The sequence below is a fragment of the Rattus rattus genome, chromosome 15 (genome assembly GCF_011064425.1).
Source record: "Rattus rattus isolate New Zealand chromosome 15, Rrattus_CSIRO_v1, whole genome shotgun sequence".
Classification (NCBI taxonomy): domain Eukaryota; kingdom Metazoa; phylum Chordata; class Mammalia; order Rodentia; family Muridae; genus Rattus; species Rattus rattus.
The window spans coordinates 78,186,388-78,202,645 of NC_046168.1; the positions used below are offsets into that span (position 1 = coordinate 78,186,388).

Here is a 16,258-nt window from a genome sequence, read left to right on the forward strand (position 1 = left end):
AATGCCAGGTCAGTTCCTAGACCTCCATCCAACTACACTGAGCACTACCACTGAGCTACAAGGCCAATGAAAGTTAACCTCTATGCCAAATACTCAAAGAACACCCCAAGTGTATACAGGATCCCTTTGCTTCTGGTTAATCAATCTCGAGAGAGAGGAAAAGGTGATCCCTATTGATAACAGAAGTTACTCCTGGCAGTCTGGGTCAACCCTCCCTTTTGTAGGCTACCTTCTCACAACGTTTTCTGTCTGGCTGATTCTCCTCCTCGTTTCTTTGGCAACAATTCTGCCACACTTAGCAGGGAGTGAAGGAGCCTCCAGGGCTTCCCTGTGTGAGGAAGATGCCGTTGCCCGCAATGAATCTGCCAGCGGGCCATGACTTGATTACTCACACATCCCACCCTTGCCCAGAAACACGGACAACGGAATCACTCGAGGCCTAACACCTTAGATTCAGCCTCAGACCAAAGAACTTTATTTCTGTTTTCATTTTTCTTAAGCTAAAATGTTATTGAAACCAACATTTTCTCAGCTAGCTGCTTCGGAACAGTATATTGGATTATGAAGCTCGGTACACTTTAAATGTGTTTGAAATCCGGACAGGACAAAGCAAGTCCTCCACGTTCATCCTTTGAGTTTTGCATCTGAAACCATTTTCTTCCTTTTCCAGCGTCAGTTCCAGGCTGTGGGGTGGGAGGAGTCACGTGAAAGTGCATCAGGAAGGAAGCTATGGAACTGGGCTGCCTCTGAGGCTGCAGGTTCTTGCTTGGGCCTCAGCCTTCCTTGCTGGGGTAACCAACACTGGGCAAGCCAGGCCTAGACAGGAGGAAGGCCATAGAACGGGTCCCCTTGAAACATGCTACTAGAAAAAAAGGTGCGACGAGAACCAAGTCCCTGTGCGTTCTTACTCACAAGTGTGGGCAGAGGAATCCTCCCTTTGGTATTAAATAACAGTTATTTTTTAAAAAGCTTCTTAGAAACAAAGCGAACACACGGTTGGGACTGGAAACACTGGCCATCCCAGGTGAGCTGTCCACGGAAATCTGTCTCATCCCTAGTCATAAATAAATAATCTCTTGCCTGGTCTGACTTCCACGCCAGGATCAATATCTCTTAACATCTTACTTATTTTATTACTGCTTTTGGTTTTCTGGGACTGATTGAAAGTTGTTCAGAGGAAATCTTTGGTTTTGCTTAAGTGTCCGTGACATTTAATCATGACTTTCCTTGCTGTTTAATTCCAGCCAGTCAATCAGTTAATCCACTTCGATTGATTCCGGGCTCTCGGTTATCGGCTTGCACTCATTGGGCATGCGCTGGTGCCGACTCAGCTGCGTGGCCTGGGTGAAGCTCCGCTCGCACCTCTCGCACCTGGTGGAGGCAAGAGAGAAAATTGAGACCAGGGTGCGGGGCCTTCTGGGTGATAGGCTTCCTCTCATCCTGACTAATCAGAGCAGACACTCCAAAGCGGCTTCAGATTTTACTGGCTCAAGAGGTTTAATTGGTGGCTCCTTCCAAGGCCTGGATTCCTGGGATAGGACAAAGCCTGTCTGATGTGGAACAGAGGGACCTGTCAATAGGCCGGGGGAAGGTGATTTCTCCAGAGAGCCCTGTCCTGCTGCAGCTCTGATCACTGTCAGTTCAGATAGATAAAGAACAAAAAGAGATTTTTAGGAGGGAGCCATCAAAGCAGCCAGCTTGTCTGCAGTTTTCTGCTCCGTAACCCCGCAGTGAAATGGATGACAAATAGAATTTCACCTGCCGCTAATTTAAAACCCCGAATTCTGCTCCCCTCAGCCACAACAGCCGGAAAGCTAATCATTGCAAAATTTGGAAACTCGTGGAAGCAATGCCTTCGTTTTCAAAGGCTATGGGGGTTAGGGGTAGAAGACGAAGGTGGGGGTAGAAGTGGGGGGAGGGGCGGGGTGGGAGAATTAGGTATAGGTGACTGTTTTTTTTTTTTTTGTTTTTTTTTTTTTTTTGCTAACACTAATTAAAATGTCACAGCCCAAGCAAAATTAGGGTTAAAATAATTTCTAAGACTAGAGTTTGCTTTGGTAAAAAAATGGGATGACTCAGGAAAATCTGGGAATCAGGGAACTGGGTGGTTGAAGGGCTCAACCCTATAGGAAGTACAGTATACAATATACACGTGGGCCCACGTATCTGAAAGGAGAAAGCAGACATTGCACTTCAAGTGTCTCTCCTGTGCTAAAAGGACTGTGATCCAGAGAACCTGGGTCAATTCCTGTCTTCCACAAAGCCCACACTCTAGCATCCTAGTTACTTAATCTACTAAAAATATAACATGCACACCCAATCCTGTGGAGGCTCCAATGTTTCTGTGGTTGCCATATCTAATATGTGCACAAGCACACTCACGGACACACACACACACACACACACACACACACACACACACACACACACACACACGCACGCACACACCATGGCAGCAACCTAGATTATACAGTGACTCCCACATCACCATCTTACTTGTCTACCTCAAGCAAGATCAGACTGGACAGTCGCCCTGGCGATCCTTTTTCTATTACTTCCTCCACCCTCTGAAGGGAAAAGCACTGAAGAGGAGCCCAAACGTCCTTCGTCTAAACCTCGCCGGCTCTCAGGACCCTGCACTATTGGAGCATGGGCACAGGCAACCTGCAGAAAGCCTACTGTCCGGCCACAGAGGAGGAAGCCACGCAGCCCGTTTTCTGGGGAGCACTCCTGTTTCTCTCCTCTTTAGTAGATCGTGTACAGAATTAGCTAGAGAAATAGAACACATCCATCCAGTTTAGAGATCCTCAAATGCCTGAAACTGCCAGGAGGCCGGAGTTTGGCTACGTGATTTAAAGCAATAGTTCTCAACCTTCCTAATGCTGTGACCCTTTAATACAGTTCCTCATGCTGTGGTGACCCCAACCATAAAATTATTTTCCTTGCTACTATACCTATAATATAGTATAATTCTGTTTTCCTATCTACAATTCTACTACTGCTAAGAATCGTGATGTGAATGTTTTTCGGAGACAGAGGTTTGCCAAAGGGTCGCACGCAACCCATAGGTTGAGGGCCTCCGCTTTCAGGTTCCCAGGCTCCTGTGCCAGCCGAGTGTGTCAGGATGAAGAAGTGTTTCTTTGATTGTCTTTCAGGGAATATTTTTAGCAGCCTGCTCCACTGTTAAAAAACTGCACGGTGATCTTGACAAATGTATAATGTCAGCTTTAATGTATCAGACCTATCAGCTCAATGAAAATAACTCAGAAGTATTGATCACCTAGTGATTTTCGGTGTATTCATTAACGTCCGCGGGCAGCTCATCCTCTCTCCAGAGGTCCTGGAGTGCAGATGACACGCTAGCGAACTGCTGATTGTTTATTAGAAAACTGATTAGTTACTGGATTAGTGTGTTAAAATATACTACCTTTCACTGCTTGACAAACTTTCAAATTATTATATTTCTTTTTTTTTTTAATTTTGAAGCTGTAGGATCAATTTCAAGGAGAGCAAAAATGGTTTGAACAATTGTGAAGAAGGACAATTTGCCTGGCTGTGCCTTCGCCCTTCTCATCCTGTATATTAAAATGTGAAGAATTCATGCACTAGAAGCCTGGTGCTTTCCAAAAGGCTGAAGTCTAGATCTCTACGTGGTTCTCAAATGTCCAGGCAGGATGAAGACAGCAAAAGGGGTTTGCTTAAACGGCTAGTGAGATTTCTGTGCATAGAGCAATCTGTTATAAACATCAACAAATTCCCCCAAGCTACGGGTTCAAAAGAAGATCACTTCTTTGCAGGCAAAGATCATGTCTGGTCACCAAACAGAAGAAAATAACATGCAGATGTGGAGAAATTATTTAAATTTAGAGCCTACCCTGGGGAACTCCATCTCCTTGGGAAATATGGATTATTAGACATAATATCTATGTGGTTTGGGAATGTGGATTTATATAGTAAGGGAATTAAAGACATATAACTGTAAGAATATCTTTTTAAAAAATAAGACTGGGGTTCGAGTTTTATATCCATTGTCCTAAACTCTAGGTGAGAAATCTCTGTAAATTATTTTCACAGCTTCATGGAATTCAATAGAAAGACCTACTCCGTCAAGTACCTTGGTTCTGGGAGGTCAGAGGAGGGCTTCAGCTGAGCTGCCATTTAACCCTGAATTGCAATCTTGTGCCTTCCCTTGGCACGGGCACTGATGTCACAGCCTTGAAGGGAACATCACGGACACATACATGTGGAAAGTCTTCCAAACGCTTCAGCAAACAGAAAGTCCCCAACTTCCTACAGGTATGAGAGTCTGAATTAGCCTTGATTTCCCTTGGCAGTTTGACATCCTTCTTTTGTAACCGTGGCGGTTGACTGGACCGTCTGAATTGAAATACCACAATGATGTAAAGTCTCACTACACAGAAAACCTGCAAGAATCTTTCTGCGCATCTGCTGCGTGCCATAAAAATGCTTGAACTGGACCAAACTGCCCAGGACTTTGTACTTGGTAAACGTTTAATGTGTATTTCCAGAGTTGCTTTGATTTTTGTCTATGTCTTGCTTAAAGAGTGAGTGTACGTTAGAATTCTCTTTTGTTTCTTTGCTTTTTCCCCTCTGAGAAATACTCCCTTTTACTGGAGGCTAAAACATCATGGTGACTATTTTTCCCTTGCTTCTAAAAACACTGGAGTCTCCTAGAGCAAGTCCTGGCCTACTTGTGGAGCTTCCCAGGTCAAATACATCCTCTACCCCAAACCTTGGGAGAGTTCATTTAGCACAAGAGTGGGAGAAAAGAGTCCTCACTGAGAGCCCTCCAACGCCTCTACCAACTGCCTGCACTGCAGTACAGCGCCTAACCATTGCCGATTAGTGAAATGAGCTTTTGCTCCTTGTGTCCCAAGGCTTCAGTCTCACATAGCAAACTAAACGCTAAAGCCTTCGATCCAGTCCTTTGCTTGTTTGTTTTCTTATGGGGAGGCTTTAACTTAGAAATGTCAAGTCTTCAGCCTAGGTTAGCTCTTTTTTTTTTTTTTTTTTTTTTTTTTTTTTTGTTGGGGACTGAACCCAGGGCCTTGCGCTTGCTAGGCAAGTGCTCTACCACTGAGCTAAATGCCCAACCCCCTAGGTTAGCTCTTAATAGGCTCAGGGTCTACCTAGAATTTAGGACATAGGTTCTTCCGGGGAGAGTCCAGGTAATCAGATGTGAGGCAAAACCTGCAGGAATCCTAGCTCTGTGCTACCACTTGTCTGGCCCCCTTGGGAGGCCAATGGTTTCCCTGTCCCTCTAGCTAAGTCCTGAGCAGCAGAGCTAACTAAGTACAATGAAATGACTTTTCTTGACCAGCAGACTTGGTTTCTGTTTATCCTGGAGATGACCTCTCAGATTAAGGGGACGAGTTGGGGATGAAGCCACTGGGTCATCTATGTGGACGCTGTCTTGGGCTTACAGTTTAGGTTGTGCCCCTTTACAAGATTCTTTTCAGCCTCTGCAACATTGTTTAAGCCAATGCCCATTAGTTGGAGTAGTAAAATTAACTGTGGTGGTGAAACCATTTTTATTGACTAATCTGCAACAGAAGTTTTTTTTTAATGTTTGTTTTATAAGCTTGTAAAAGGATATCTTCATAATATTTACAGAGGTCCAGGGGTTGGATATCCAGGGGCTGGGTTAGAAGATTCTCAAACTCCTTTGCAGCACTGCAACCCTGAGCGATCATGTATACACTAAAGGGTATGGCTTTCCAGTTCCCAGGAGATGTTTAAACCTTGCACTTTCAGAGCAAAGCGTGCACTCAGCTCTCCTCTGGGCACATATATTTGGTCATTTTAAATGCCTGAAATAACACATGGCTATTTTGCCAAAAGCAAGAAGAAACCAGACTATAACAGCCAGATAGAATGTTATCAACAACCCGGCCGCTTCGCGACCTTTGTTCAGTTGTTATTCCCAGATTGAGAGCAGGCATGAACAAAAGGATGATAGTGTTGGAAAGGAGGGGAAAGACAATTACTAAAGCACTTCAAATATTACTCTGATGAATTAAAATTAAGATGGCAACTCTATTGGAAACATGACAAAAACAGGATGTTAAAGGAAAAAAATTGAGTGGAGTCAACGAGGTTACACATAAGTAACACCTTAACATTAATAGAAATCTATTTCCCATCTTGACCCTCAAACCGCTTCAATTAATTACCAAAATCTATTTACACTGCAACAAGATAAAAATCAATCTGATTCCTGGCACTGAATCCATTCGGCTACCTTCTCTAATATAAGAGACCAATGGGGTCAGTCCTCAGTCCTCCCAAATTCTCTCAAAGTGGCACAGTTATCTCTTATCTCCTATCTGATTACCTGTGAGCCCTTGAGAATTGGGCCTGATGACAACATCCATCAGGCAGGCCACAAACACCCAAGGCAGGGAATTTTTAAGATGGGGACAAGCCAACTAGCCCCTCTCTGGATTAGAGAAACATGGCCTCTTTGGACTATTGCATCCTCCTCCAGGGACAGAGCTTGGTTGATATGCTTGATTATTTTAGGCACCATCCTGTACCACTTAGCCAGAAGACTTTATACAGTAAGCAAGTACACAGACAAAAAAAATCGTCACTGTTTTTTTACTATTAGGATAGCAAATCAAACCATTCAGGAACACAGGTGACAATGATGGAGTGACTGGAAAGATGGCTCAGCAGGTAAAGGCACTTGCCACCAAGCTTGACAGCTTGAATTTGATCCTCAGCACCCACATGGCAGAAGAAAGGAGTGAGCCAACTCCTACAAGTTGGTTTTCTGCACATACACCATGACATGGATATGCCCACATATAGGCAGATGCATACAAAAATAATTAATCAATTAATTAATACGTTTAAAAAGGATGACAGAGGTAAAAGTCAACAGGCTTTTATGAACCCCTCCCTCGGGTGGCAGAGCAATGAGGCAGGCAGATCCTTGTGACAGGACCAACAATACACTGCTACCATGAGCTGTACCTGGCCTCAGGATGAGCACAGAATGAGAAACTTCTTGGCCTCTTACTGCCAGAATCACTTCCTGTCCTGCTTGAGCATGTCCTACCGAAGGTAAATATGGCTGGCCATCTGCGTTTTTAAATTTTCTTTCACAAGTAAGGAAAGCAAGTACAGAAAATGAATAGAAATGTAACAGCGCTAAGAGAAAAGAGTTCATTGGTCCAACTGTCCTGAGACCACTAGCCTAATGTGTGGCTTGAACTCCAGGAAAACTGGCAAACTCCTTATGATCCTTTAGTACACATGTTAAGCACTGTATCCCACACAGAGCTAATGATTCCATTTCCCTGATACTCCTCAACATTGTGTATACACATCTTGTCATACTTTTCATCCTATGGTATGACATTGATTGGTTGATTGATTGATTGATTGATTGGGCTTCCCTTTAGAATGTGAGGTCTTCAAAGTAAAGATGGAAAGGGGCGGAGTCTCATTCACCTTCATATCTCTTGTGCCTAGCAGGATGACCAATGGAAAACTCAGCATTTATTTTGATTGTATAAATGGATGGATGGATGGATGGATGGATGGATGGATGGATGGATGGATGGACCATTTTGCGTAGTTCAAATGCCGGCTGCTTTGATGAAAGGATTATATGTTGAAACACAATCTTGCTCAAATGCCCTTACCCACATTCTCTGGATACTAAAAACGTCAACATGCCCTTTGTTTTTGTCATAATTTTTACGAATCGATGACGTTAAGCTCCAAAGTTTAGGCTAGAGCACCATGAGTTGTCTGCTATGATAGGGTCACACTCTACTAAATGACAAGAAACAGTCATCAGTTTCCTGAAGGGTTGACATCCTACAGGAGGAGTATTCAAGCATCCTAAACGATGACCATTCTCCTCATGGTTGTGGGGCCTGCTGATGGACTGGAAATCAGAGGCACAGACCCACAGGAATTAGAGAGACTTAGAGAGTCTACTGAAGTTGGCCACTCAGGCCTTCTTGCTTTACTGTTGAAAGAAGAGGCACCAGAGGGTATCTCATGTCTGAAACTGCAAACCTTGACCCAGGACCAGTGCAGCTTCCCTGACTTCACTTCCAAATGTCAGCTGAGAAACCCAGGAGAACCCCTTACAGCCAGGCTGAGCAGGGCAAGTGTCTGCCAGCTTCCAAGAAAGGTAAGAAAAAGAGGACGGACAACTAGCCACGACTTACTTGAAGGGCTTTTCTCCAGTGTGGGTCCGGATGTGGTTGTTGAGGGTGGTGGCCCCAGCAAAGGCACGGCCACAGTAGCCACACTTGAAAGGCCGGTCACTGGAGTGAGTGACTACGTGGTTCCTCAGTTCTGATGGCTGGGAAAAGGACTGCGAGCAGTGGCCACACTGGTAGGGTCTGAAACAAATAGAGAGGGTCCGGTCATGGCTTCCTAAGTCAGGCAGCACTGAGGGGAAAGAGGCCGTGATGCTGGTGACATTCAATACTCTTTAAAGACAGGCTTAGAGCACTGGCTGCTGAGCTCTGCTACTTGTCACAGGAACAAAATTCGCAGAGCTGCTGAGACACATCCACTCACAGATAAGCATTCCCTCCCTGTACTAATCATACTATGTCAAGAGCAGAGAGTTGATGGTCTTGATCTCCCCACTGGCAAAACCCGGCATATTTCTGTAAGCTTTACAGACGTAAGCACGGGAGTAATTAAGCCAAAAAGTACAACAGAAAATACATAATTGTCTTTTATGGTTCCCTTTTCAAAGTGCTTTAAAACCAATTATCTACTTTAATCTTTACAGTAATCCTCTGAGTGGGACAGGGGAAGCAATTGCTATTGTCACAGTTTTGGCACAGTCAACTGAGGACAAAATGTCCTCAAAGGATATAAGCCATTGATGCTGAGGTCATCAGAGGGCGTTTGAACCTTATTCCAAGTGTCAGGGAAATAAGTGGGCAAGAGTCCAAGTTGTACGCACGCTTCCATAAATATTAAACTGCCTTCCGATCTGCCCAAGATGATCCCAGACCTGTACCAGGTGTGTGTCTCTCTTTAAAAAAGAAATCCTGACTTCTCACCCACCCTAAATATTTATCTACTGAGTCCTGTTCTCCTTCTTCTCCTTTTTTAGTATGTGTGTGTTGAGTGTCTGCATGTACATACATGCACACGTGCACCTGCTGCCAGAAGAGGGTGTTAGATCTCCTGGCACTGGAATTACAGATGGTTGTGAGCTGCCATGTGGGTTCTGAGAGCCAAACCCGGGTCCTCTGCAAAAGCAGCAGACCTTAGCCACTGAGTCACCCCTCCAGCTCCCTGTGTCTTTTTCTTGAATCTCACCTCCCCTGCTGAATCTGGTTGCAAGGAATGATTTATGGCAGCAAGAAGTGACAAATGTCACGGTGCTTGCAGGGAGGCGACCATGATGCAAATGCCAGTGGGAGGAAGTTGTGACAAATACCTCATAATTAGCAGGATTATCAGAGCACAGTCTTCCCAGCTCACGAGAAGTAAATCAATTTCGAGTTTTCATAAAATAGATTAAAATTCTGTCTTCTCTCCAGAAGTTATTCTGCTTACTCAAGCAGAATCCAGTGAGTGAGAGGAAACCCGAGGACCTGTCCCTATTCAAGGCTATTTCAAATCATCCCTTCATAGGCCTCTCTAATTTGTTTATCACATTTTTTTTTGTTCAGGAAATTAATAGTCTGCCTTGAAGGATCTTCACCGCACTCACGGAGCCTGGTGTGCAGCCCAGACGTTGGCTGCATTTGGAAAGCCAATGGTGAAGCAGACTTAATTGCTCTGCCTTTAACAAATACATGAGCGCCAATGACCAGACACCAAACTGAAGGGCTGGGAGACGATGGTGACCGGGCCTGTACAACCATTCAATTAAGTGCAAAACAAAGTGTACCCTCTCATTTGTCACCCGAAGTGCTTAATTGTGGCTACTTGCCTCACTGAACACAAATACTATTATTTTACCAGGCTTCAGCACGCTGAGCACTGATTGTAGAATTTTTTAGCTTGATTAATAGTCCAGCCTTGGTCAATAACTCAATACTATACAATTTTAATTACTTACATTTAGAAATCTATCTAACTGCTCTCAAACAGGTTCCAAAGAAATACATAAGAGTCCTTGGGAAGGAGTTTATCAATCTTGACAAATTACACATGCATTTTATTATAATTATAAAATAACGTCTTGAAAGCCATTAAAATTGCCTGCCGAGGAAAATATCCTCCTGGCAAATCTATTCTTGGCAGTAAATGTTGACCTTAAAAAGAGTTCTCAGAAAATAGTTCTCTGGGGATGAAATTTTTTTACATGCTATTGAGGATCATAAACAAAATAACGTATTAATATATGCTATATTCACTGACAATTGATTTTTCTAATAGTGAAGGGACCATTAACATTTATTAGCCTCTGGTTATCTATTTTAATAGCTATCACTATAAACAATAAGCCACTAAATAAAACCAATTCATCTTTTCCTTTTTTTTTCTAAGTCTTCTGTCAAAAGTTGGGGTGATTTATTCCCTGCAGTCAGAAGTCAATCCATCCTTTTTATGCTAATAGTGACAGTGGCCAAGATTCACAGAGAAGATGTGAAAGGCTGATGTAGAATCCTGTCATCAAGGGAAAGGGGGCAAAACCTTCGAGCATCATTTCTGCCTAGGACCAGCCAGAGAGCACTTGGTAGGGAGTCTGTGGAAAAGGCTTTAAAAGTTATCACTTAAGAGGTGTGTGTGTGTGTGTGTGTGTGTGTGTGTGTGTGTGTGTGTGTGTGCGCGCGCGTGCGCGCGCACGTGCATGTATGTGCATACATTTGTGAATGTATGCGTGTATACACGAGTACCTGTGGCTGCCATCAAATACCTTGGAGTTGGGGTTACAGTCAGTTGTGAACTATCCAACATGGGTGCTGGGAACCAAATTTGGGGATCTGTCAATGAGCAAGGACTCTCAACCGCTGAGTCGTTTCACCAGCTACTATGGGACAGTTTTTAAGACTATGTGGAACACAGCTTGGTGAAAGAGAAGTGCCTGGAATAGAGAGGAATCTCTGCCTAGCCTCAGGTTCTGCTCGGCTATGGGATAGTCATTCACCTTCCCTGGACTCTGTTTTCACATATCATATCTTTCTCCTGCTTTGGGGAAAACATCCAATGTTCCCCAAAGAGGCTTGCCAATCATAGCATTTCCAGTATGATGCCACCTTGCATGATGGTCACGGCTAGCTCCCTGCCCATCATGCACCTTCTCTCTCTCCCTGTCCCTGTTCTCCGACCCCCATATACTCTTAAAGACAGACAATCTTAGTGCTTCGGTCAAAACTTGAGAATGCTGAATAACAAGAAAATCCTGTATCAGAATATAGGTACAAACCTTGCTTTATTGAATTTCACAAAGCAGTTATAGCCATTCATTTTTAGGTACCGTGCAGTCATTTCTGAGTCTGCTGACATTCATCTTGGCCCAGCTTGGTTCTTTTGAGGATCTGGAGAAATCACTTAAGTGAGTCCTTGTTACTATAACAGTCTCTCTCAGTGTAGAAATGTATGGAAAATGTAGGCATCGAAAGTGTAAATACCATGTTTGGGCTACACAGCAAGATCTTGTCTCAAATAAAGACAAACAATACCAAAGACGCTGGGAGTGGCAGCCTGCACCTTCACTGAGAGACAGAGGCAGGCACAGCTCTGTGAATCTGAGCCTACCTGTCCTACATAGTGAGTTCTAGGATATCCAAAGTGTGTGTGTGTGTGTGTGTGTGTGTGTGTGTGTGTGTGTGTGTGTGTGTGTGTAGGGGAAGGATCTGCAAAGGTGCAGAGAGAGTTAGTAGATGGTGTTCTTTGAAACTTTATGTTCTTCTATTCTCAGAGTTTCCTTTTTTCACATGAGAAAGAGGCCATAACCAGCATTCCAGGCTGACAACTTTTGGGAGACCGATATAGGTTTTAAATTCAAGATCTGCAAGTTGACCAGCCTGGTCAACTTAGTGAGACACTGTCTTTAAAAAAACTAAACAAACAACAATAAAAAAACAAGCAGTCCCAGGTTTGCTTGTTGTTTAACTGTAACTGGAGTTGCAGTCAGTTGTGAACTATCCAATATGTGTATTTGGAGTCTTCTGGAAGAACAAATACTCTCATTCTCTGAGCCATTTCCCCGGCCACCATGGCTGAGAAGATCAGTCAGCAGCAGGGTACTACTTCAGCATGAGAGCAAATGACTTGATTGTAGTTAAGGATTCGAGTACAGACTTAGGAATACAGAAGAGCAGAAATGAGTACGAAGGATGCCTAGAAAGTATCTTGGGAAATTACAATTTCTTTTTCGACAGCCGGTCACAGGAATTTAGAATATGGGTACATATTTCTACAGCACATCCTATCTCTCAAATAACTACAGGAGTTTCAGAACACAGAGTGAGCTGCCATTACCAACATTTCAATTACACTTGGGGTGGGGTGGGGAGTGTATATGTGTGTATGTGTGTACATGTGGCCAACATTTTGCTTACACCTTCGGTGTGGGGGGGGGTCTGTGTATGTATGTGTACATGTGGTGTCATTCCACAGGAACCATCCACCTTCTTTGAGACAGCCTGTTCCCAAGACTCACTGACTAGATGTGACTGGCTGATCTGTGGGTTCCCAGGATCCTTTGGTCTTTGCCTCCCCAGCACTAAGACATTAGTGTGTACCACCATGCCTGGCTTTTCAGATGGACGCTCACGACAGAACTCAGGTCCTTACATTAGCACGCCAAGAATTTTACTACACACACCCCAGCACCCCCTTTAATTTTCTAAAGTCTGGCAAGAAGATAAGGTGAAAGTGATCAAACTTTTGAAACTTCTGAACTCTAAAGCATCTCTGTTTGATGTGTCACACCAGAAAAGCATATACAGACATCGGCAGGTGTTGAGCTCCACTGGGCCAGGATCTTACTTCACTGCAATTGGGAAGCATTTCAAAAGCACTGGGTTCTCTTATTGCATCCTGCGCATATAGCCTCCCACCATTTTCAAGGCGAATGTAAAGAAATAGCATCTCACAGTGCACAGCTCTGTGGGGCTGGTTGGCTGCTTGGGATCTAAAGCAGGAAAGTCAACTGTGGAGATTGTCTAGAGCTGCACAGTCTGATATGGGGCTACAAAGAGCAGCTGAGCATTTGAGGATGGATTGGTGTAACCGAGAAACTGAAGTGTTCCTTTGCTTGATTTACAGTAATCAACACTGAAATAGCTTCATGTGGCTAGTTCCAACCCAGGAAAACCCAAGCTCCATGAAAAACTATAGAGTGCTACATGCACATTTACAAAATAACCACGAAGCAGAGTGTGGGCAGACGGACAGTGCAAATCATCGTGGTAGATTCTTTTAAGCAGAACGAAAGCAATGAGACCTTTCCGTTCAGTCCCCTGACATTCTGTCGCTGGTAACTCCTGTGCCAAAGATTACACCACTGAAATGTGCGATTCATTTGCTCTGAGTCTGTAATCGGTTTGGTATACATAGGGAAAGGCCAAAACGTTTAATGAAATTAAGTGTAGCTTGGTTTAAAATTATTAATCGTCCTTTGGTTTTTCCTTTTATAGCATGAATACCTCCAGGATGAAAGTCGTTCACTTGGGGCTACACCCTCTCCTTGCTCCATGACAGGAAGCCCAAGTCATGCGAGACTTCCAAAGGGCCCTACTTAAGTCACTGCTCGCTATGTGGAGGAAGAGGTTACCTCAATGTAAGAAGAGTCTCGAAAGTATTATTAGTGTTCAACCCAAGAGTCCACAGAACACTGTAAAGGAGAAAGAAGATAACCTTTGCACTTTCATGGCAAGAGGCAGAGAATGCAACAAGACACCTTTTAAGACACCACGACAGTGACCTCTAGCCTCCTCCCACCAGACAGAGCCTTTGAAACCCATTTTCCCATTAGCACTGTTCTATCCAATTATAATCAATGACACTTAAATGCAATAGTAAACAGCTGACGGTGTGTCTGGGTGCTAAAGGCAAACTTTCTCCCAGTGGCACAAACAATCCGAGAACGGGAGGAGGGGGAGAAAAGTGGTATAAAATAGAGATAAATATTATATATACATGTTTTATGAAGACAAAAACATTCAGAAAATAATCAACTGTGATCAAAAGCTTTGCTCACCAATTCCTGGAGTCCCTCTCTCTCTCTGGACCCTATGGAATATTTCTGCAGCAAAATCCCAGAAGAGAGAAGAGATTATCTACCTCCTGGTCCCAGCCAAAGTCAAGTTGCCATGGCTCAGACATTCAGTTTATATAGAAATGCAAATGCTTATCATCTTTGTAAACAGAACCTCGATTGGTCAACATTCCAACAACTTCTTCTTTTGGGTCACCCAGAGAAGAGTTGGTAGCTTGAGAAAAGGAGGAGCTGAGGATCTGTTGGCTTGTTAGCAACAGAACAAAATTGAGAGAGAGAGAGAGAGAGAGAGAGAGAGAGAGAGAGACAGAGACAGAGACAGAGACAGAGACAGAGACAGAGACAGAGAGACAGAAAGACAGAGACAGACAGAGAGAAACAGAGAGAAACAGAGAGACAGAAATAGAGACAGAGACAGCAACAGAAAGTGGACCTTCATGAATCTATCTTTTGTTCTGATTCTTCTTTCGCCAGATCAAACTCATTTTCCTCCTGCATTCATGGTGTGTAAGTCAGAGGTGATGATGATGCCACACACAGGGCATCCGTGGATCTCTCCTTTATACTTCTGAATGGCACCTCACACGAAGAGGATCACAGATATCAAACATACTTTCTCCTTAATGAAAATTCAAATGTAGGCAGATCCTCTGTAGACTACAAAACCTTTTAGACTTTTGATTTAGGGGTCTGTTCCAAATTCGGACCCGTTTACCTTCTGACTTTGTCCTCTGGTCTCTCTGGTGAGAGTTTCCTACGAGTTTTCCATGAACAGAGAAATAGCTTCTGTTAAACTGTTCTACTGTTCAGTTGTTCCCTCGACCCCTTAGATGTAGGTCTCTAATTAACAGATTCAACCAATTAGAGGAAGAAAACTACTAAAAAGAAGAAAGAAAGAAAGAAAGAAAGAAAGAAAGAAAGAAAGAAAATGCGCCTACACAGAATGTGCAGATCTTTCTTGTCAGTGGTTCTAAACAATACAGAATAAAAATTATTCACATGGTATTTACAACTCTCTAGGGTATTTTATAAGTGATTTAAAGATAATTTAAAGCATACAGGAGAATGCAAATTCCACACCATTTTCTGTAAGGAATTTGAGTGTAGATTTTTATATTTTTTAGGGATGTTACACAGGTATGAGGGACACCTGGCGATGGATGAATGGGCACAAACTCTGAAACACAAATATCCAGCTATGAAGCTAGTCACCAAAGATCATGTCCTATTTAGCAGAGATGCGCTTCCATGGATAGAATGGATGAGTTTCCAAGTTTAGCAACCATCACGAACGACTGTCACATTTGGATTATGCCATGTGTGGAGTTCTCCTAGCTAGCTTTCCCTTGTGTGGTTGGGATGTGGAGAGCATCTCCCTATCTCCACACTTTCTGCTATAAAGAGCCCATCTCATGTTCTCAGACAGAAAAGAGTTAAGTTCATATAGGGTAAAAAGAAATTATTCATGTAGAATAAAATTAATAGATCAAAGTGACTAGGCATCTCTATTTCCTCTTCAAAAATCTGAGATTGATGATGTAATTCAACTGTCTCGTCATTGTTACTAAGAAACATTGTATTGTATTACATCCCTTTAAGGAGTCTGGCTTTCTTCAAGTCCTGACTCTTTAGTTTATTAATGAGTGATGTCAACTACCTCTCCTGTCTTCACCAACAAAGCTTAGGGAAGAATCCGAAACCCGCTCCCTAAGTAATATGACCTCACCCTGATCAGTATCCTTCATCATAAACACCTATTACTTCAGCTCATGAACCTATCAGAATTTAGTACAGAAGGAGCTTAAACCACGAAGGGATTTACCAGTCATACTAAATTTGCCTACAATCATCATTAACCTTAACAATCTCCCTTGGAGGTATTTTGTTCATGTAAGCTAATTGTCTAGATGTCTTAAATCGTGGTGCTGTATGTATTTTACAGGACAAACTTTCAAGAGACTTAATCCATGACATGCAATTTTCTGGGCGTAACTTGGGTCAGACAGAACAGGCCGTTTTAGTGTTTACTTACCATAAAATACCTTCATTTCCTTTGTGTTATTGAACATGAAA

General features: G+C 43.2%; 1 protein-coding gene across 1 annotated transcript in view; it reads right to left on the reverse strand.

Annotated features, from left to right (window-relative positions):
* Nucleotides 1–452: 452 nt before the first annotated feature.
* The window catches only part of Prdm6 (PR/SET domain 6), a 103,219-nt gene continuing 87,413 nt past the window's right edge, over nt 453–16,258 (reverse strand). The window contains exons 6-7 of the mRNA XM_032885686.1: nt 8,211–8,387; nt 453–1,371 (exon numbers count right to left, since the gene is read on the reverse strand). Of these exons, the coding sequence (XP_032741577.1) occupies nt 1,257–1,371; nt 8,211–8,387 (292 nt within the window). The 3' untranslated portion in view covers nt 453–1,256. The remainder of the gene's footprint in view (nt 1,372–8,210; nt 8,388–16,258) is intronic.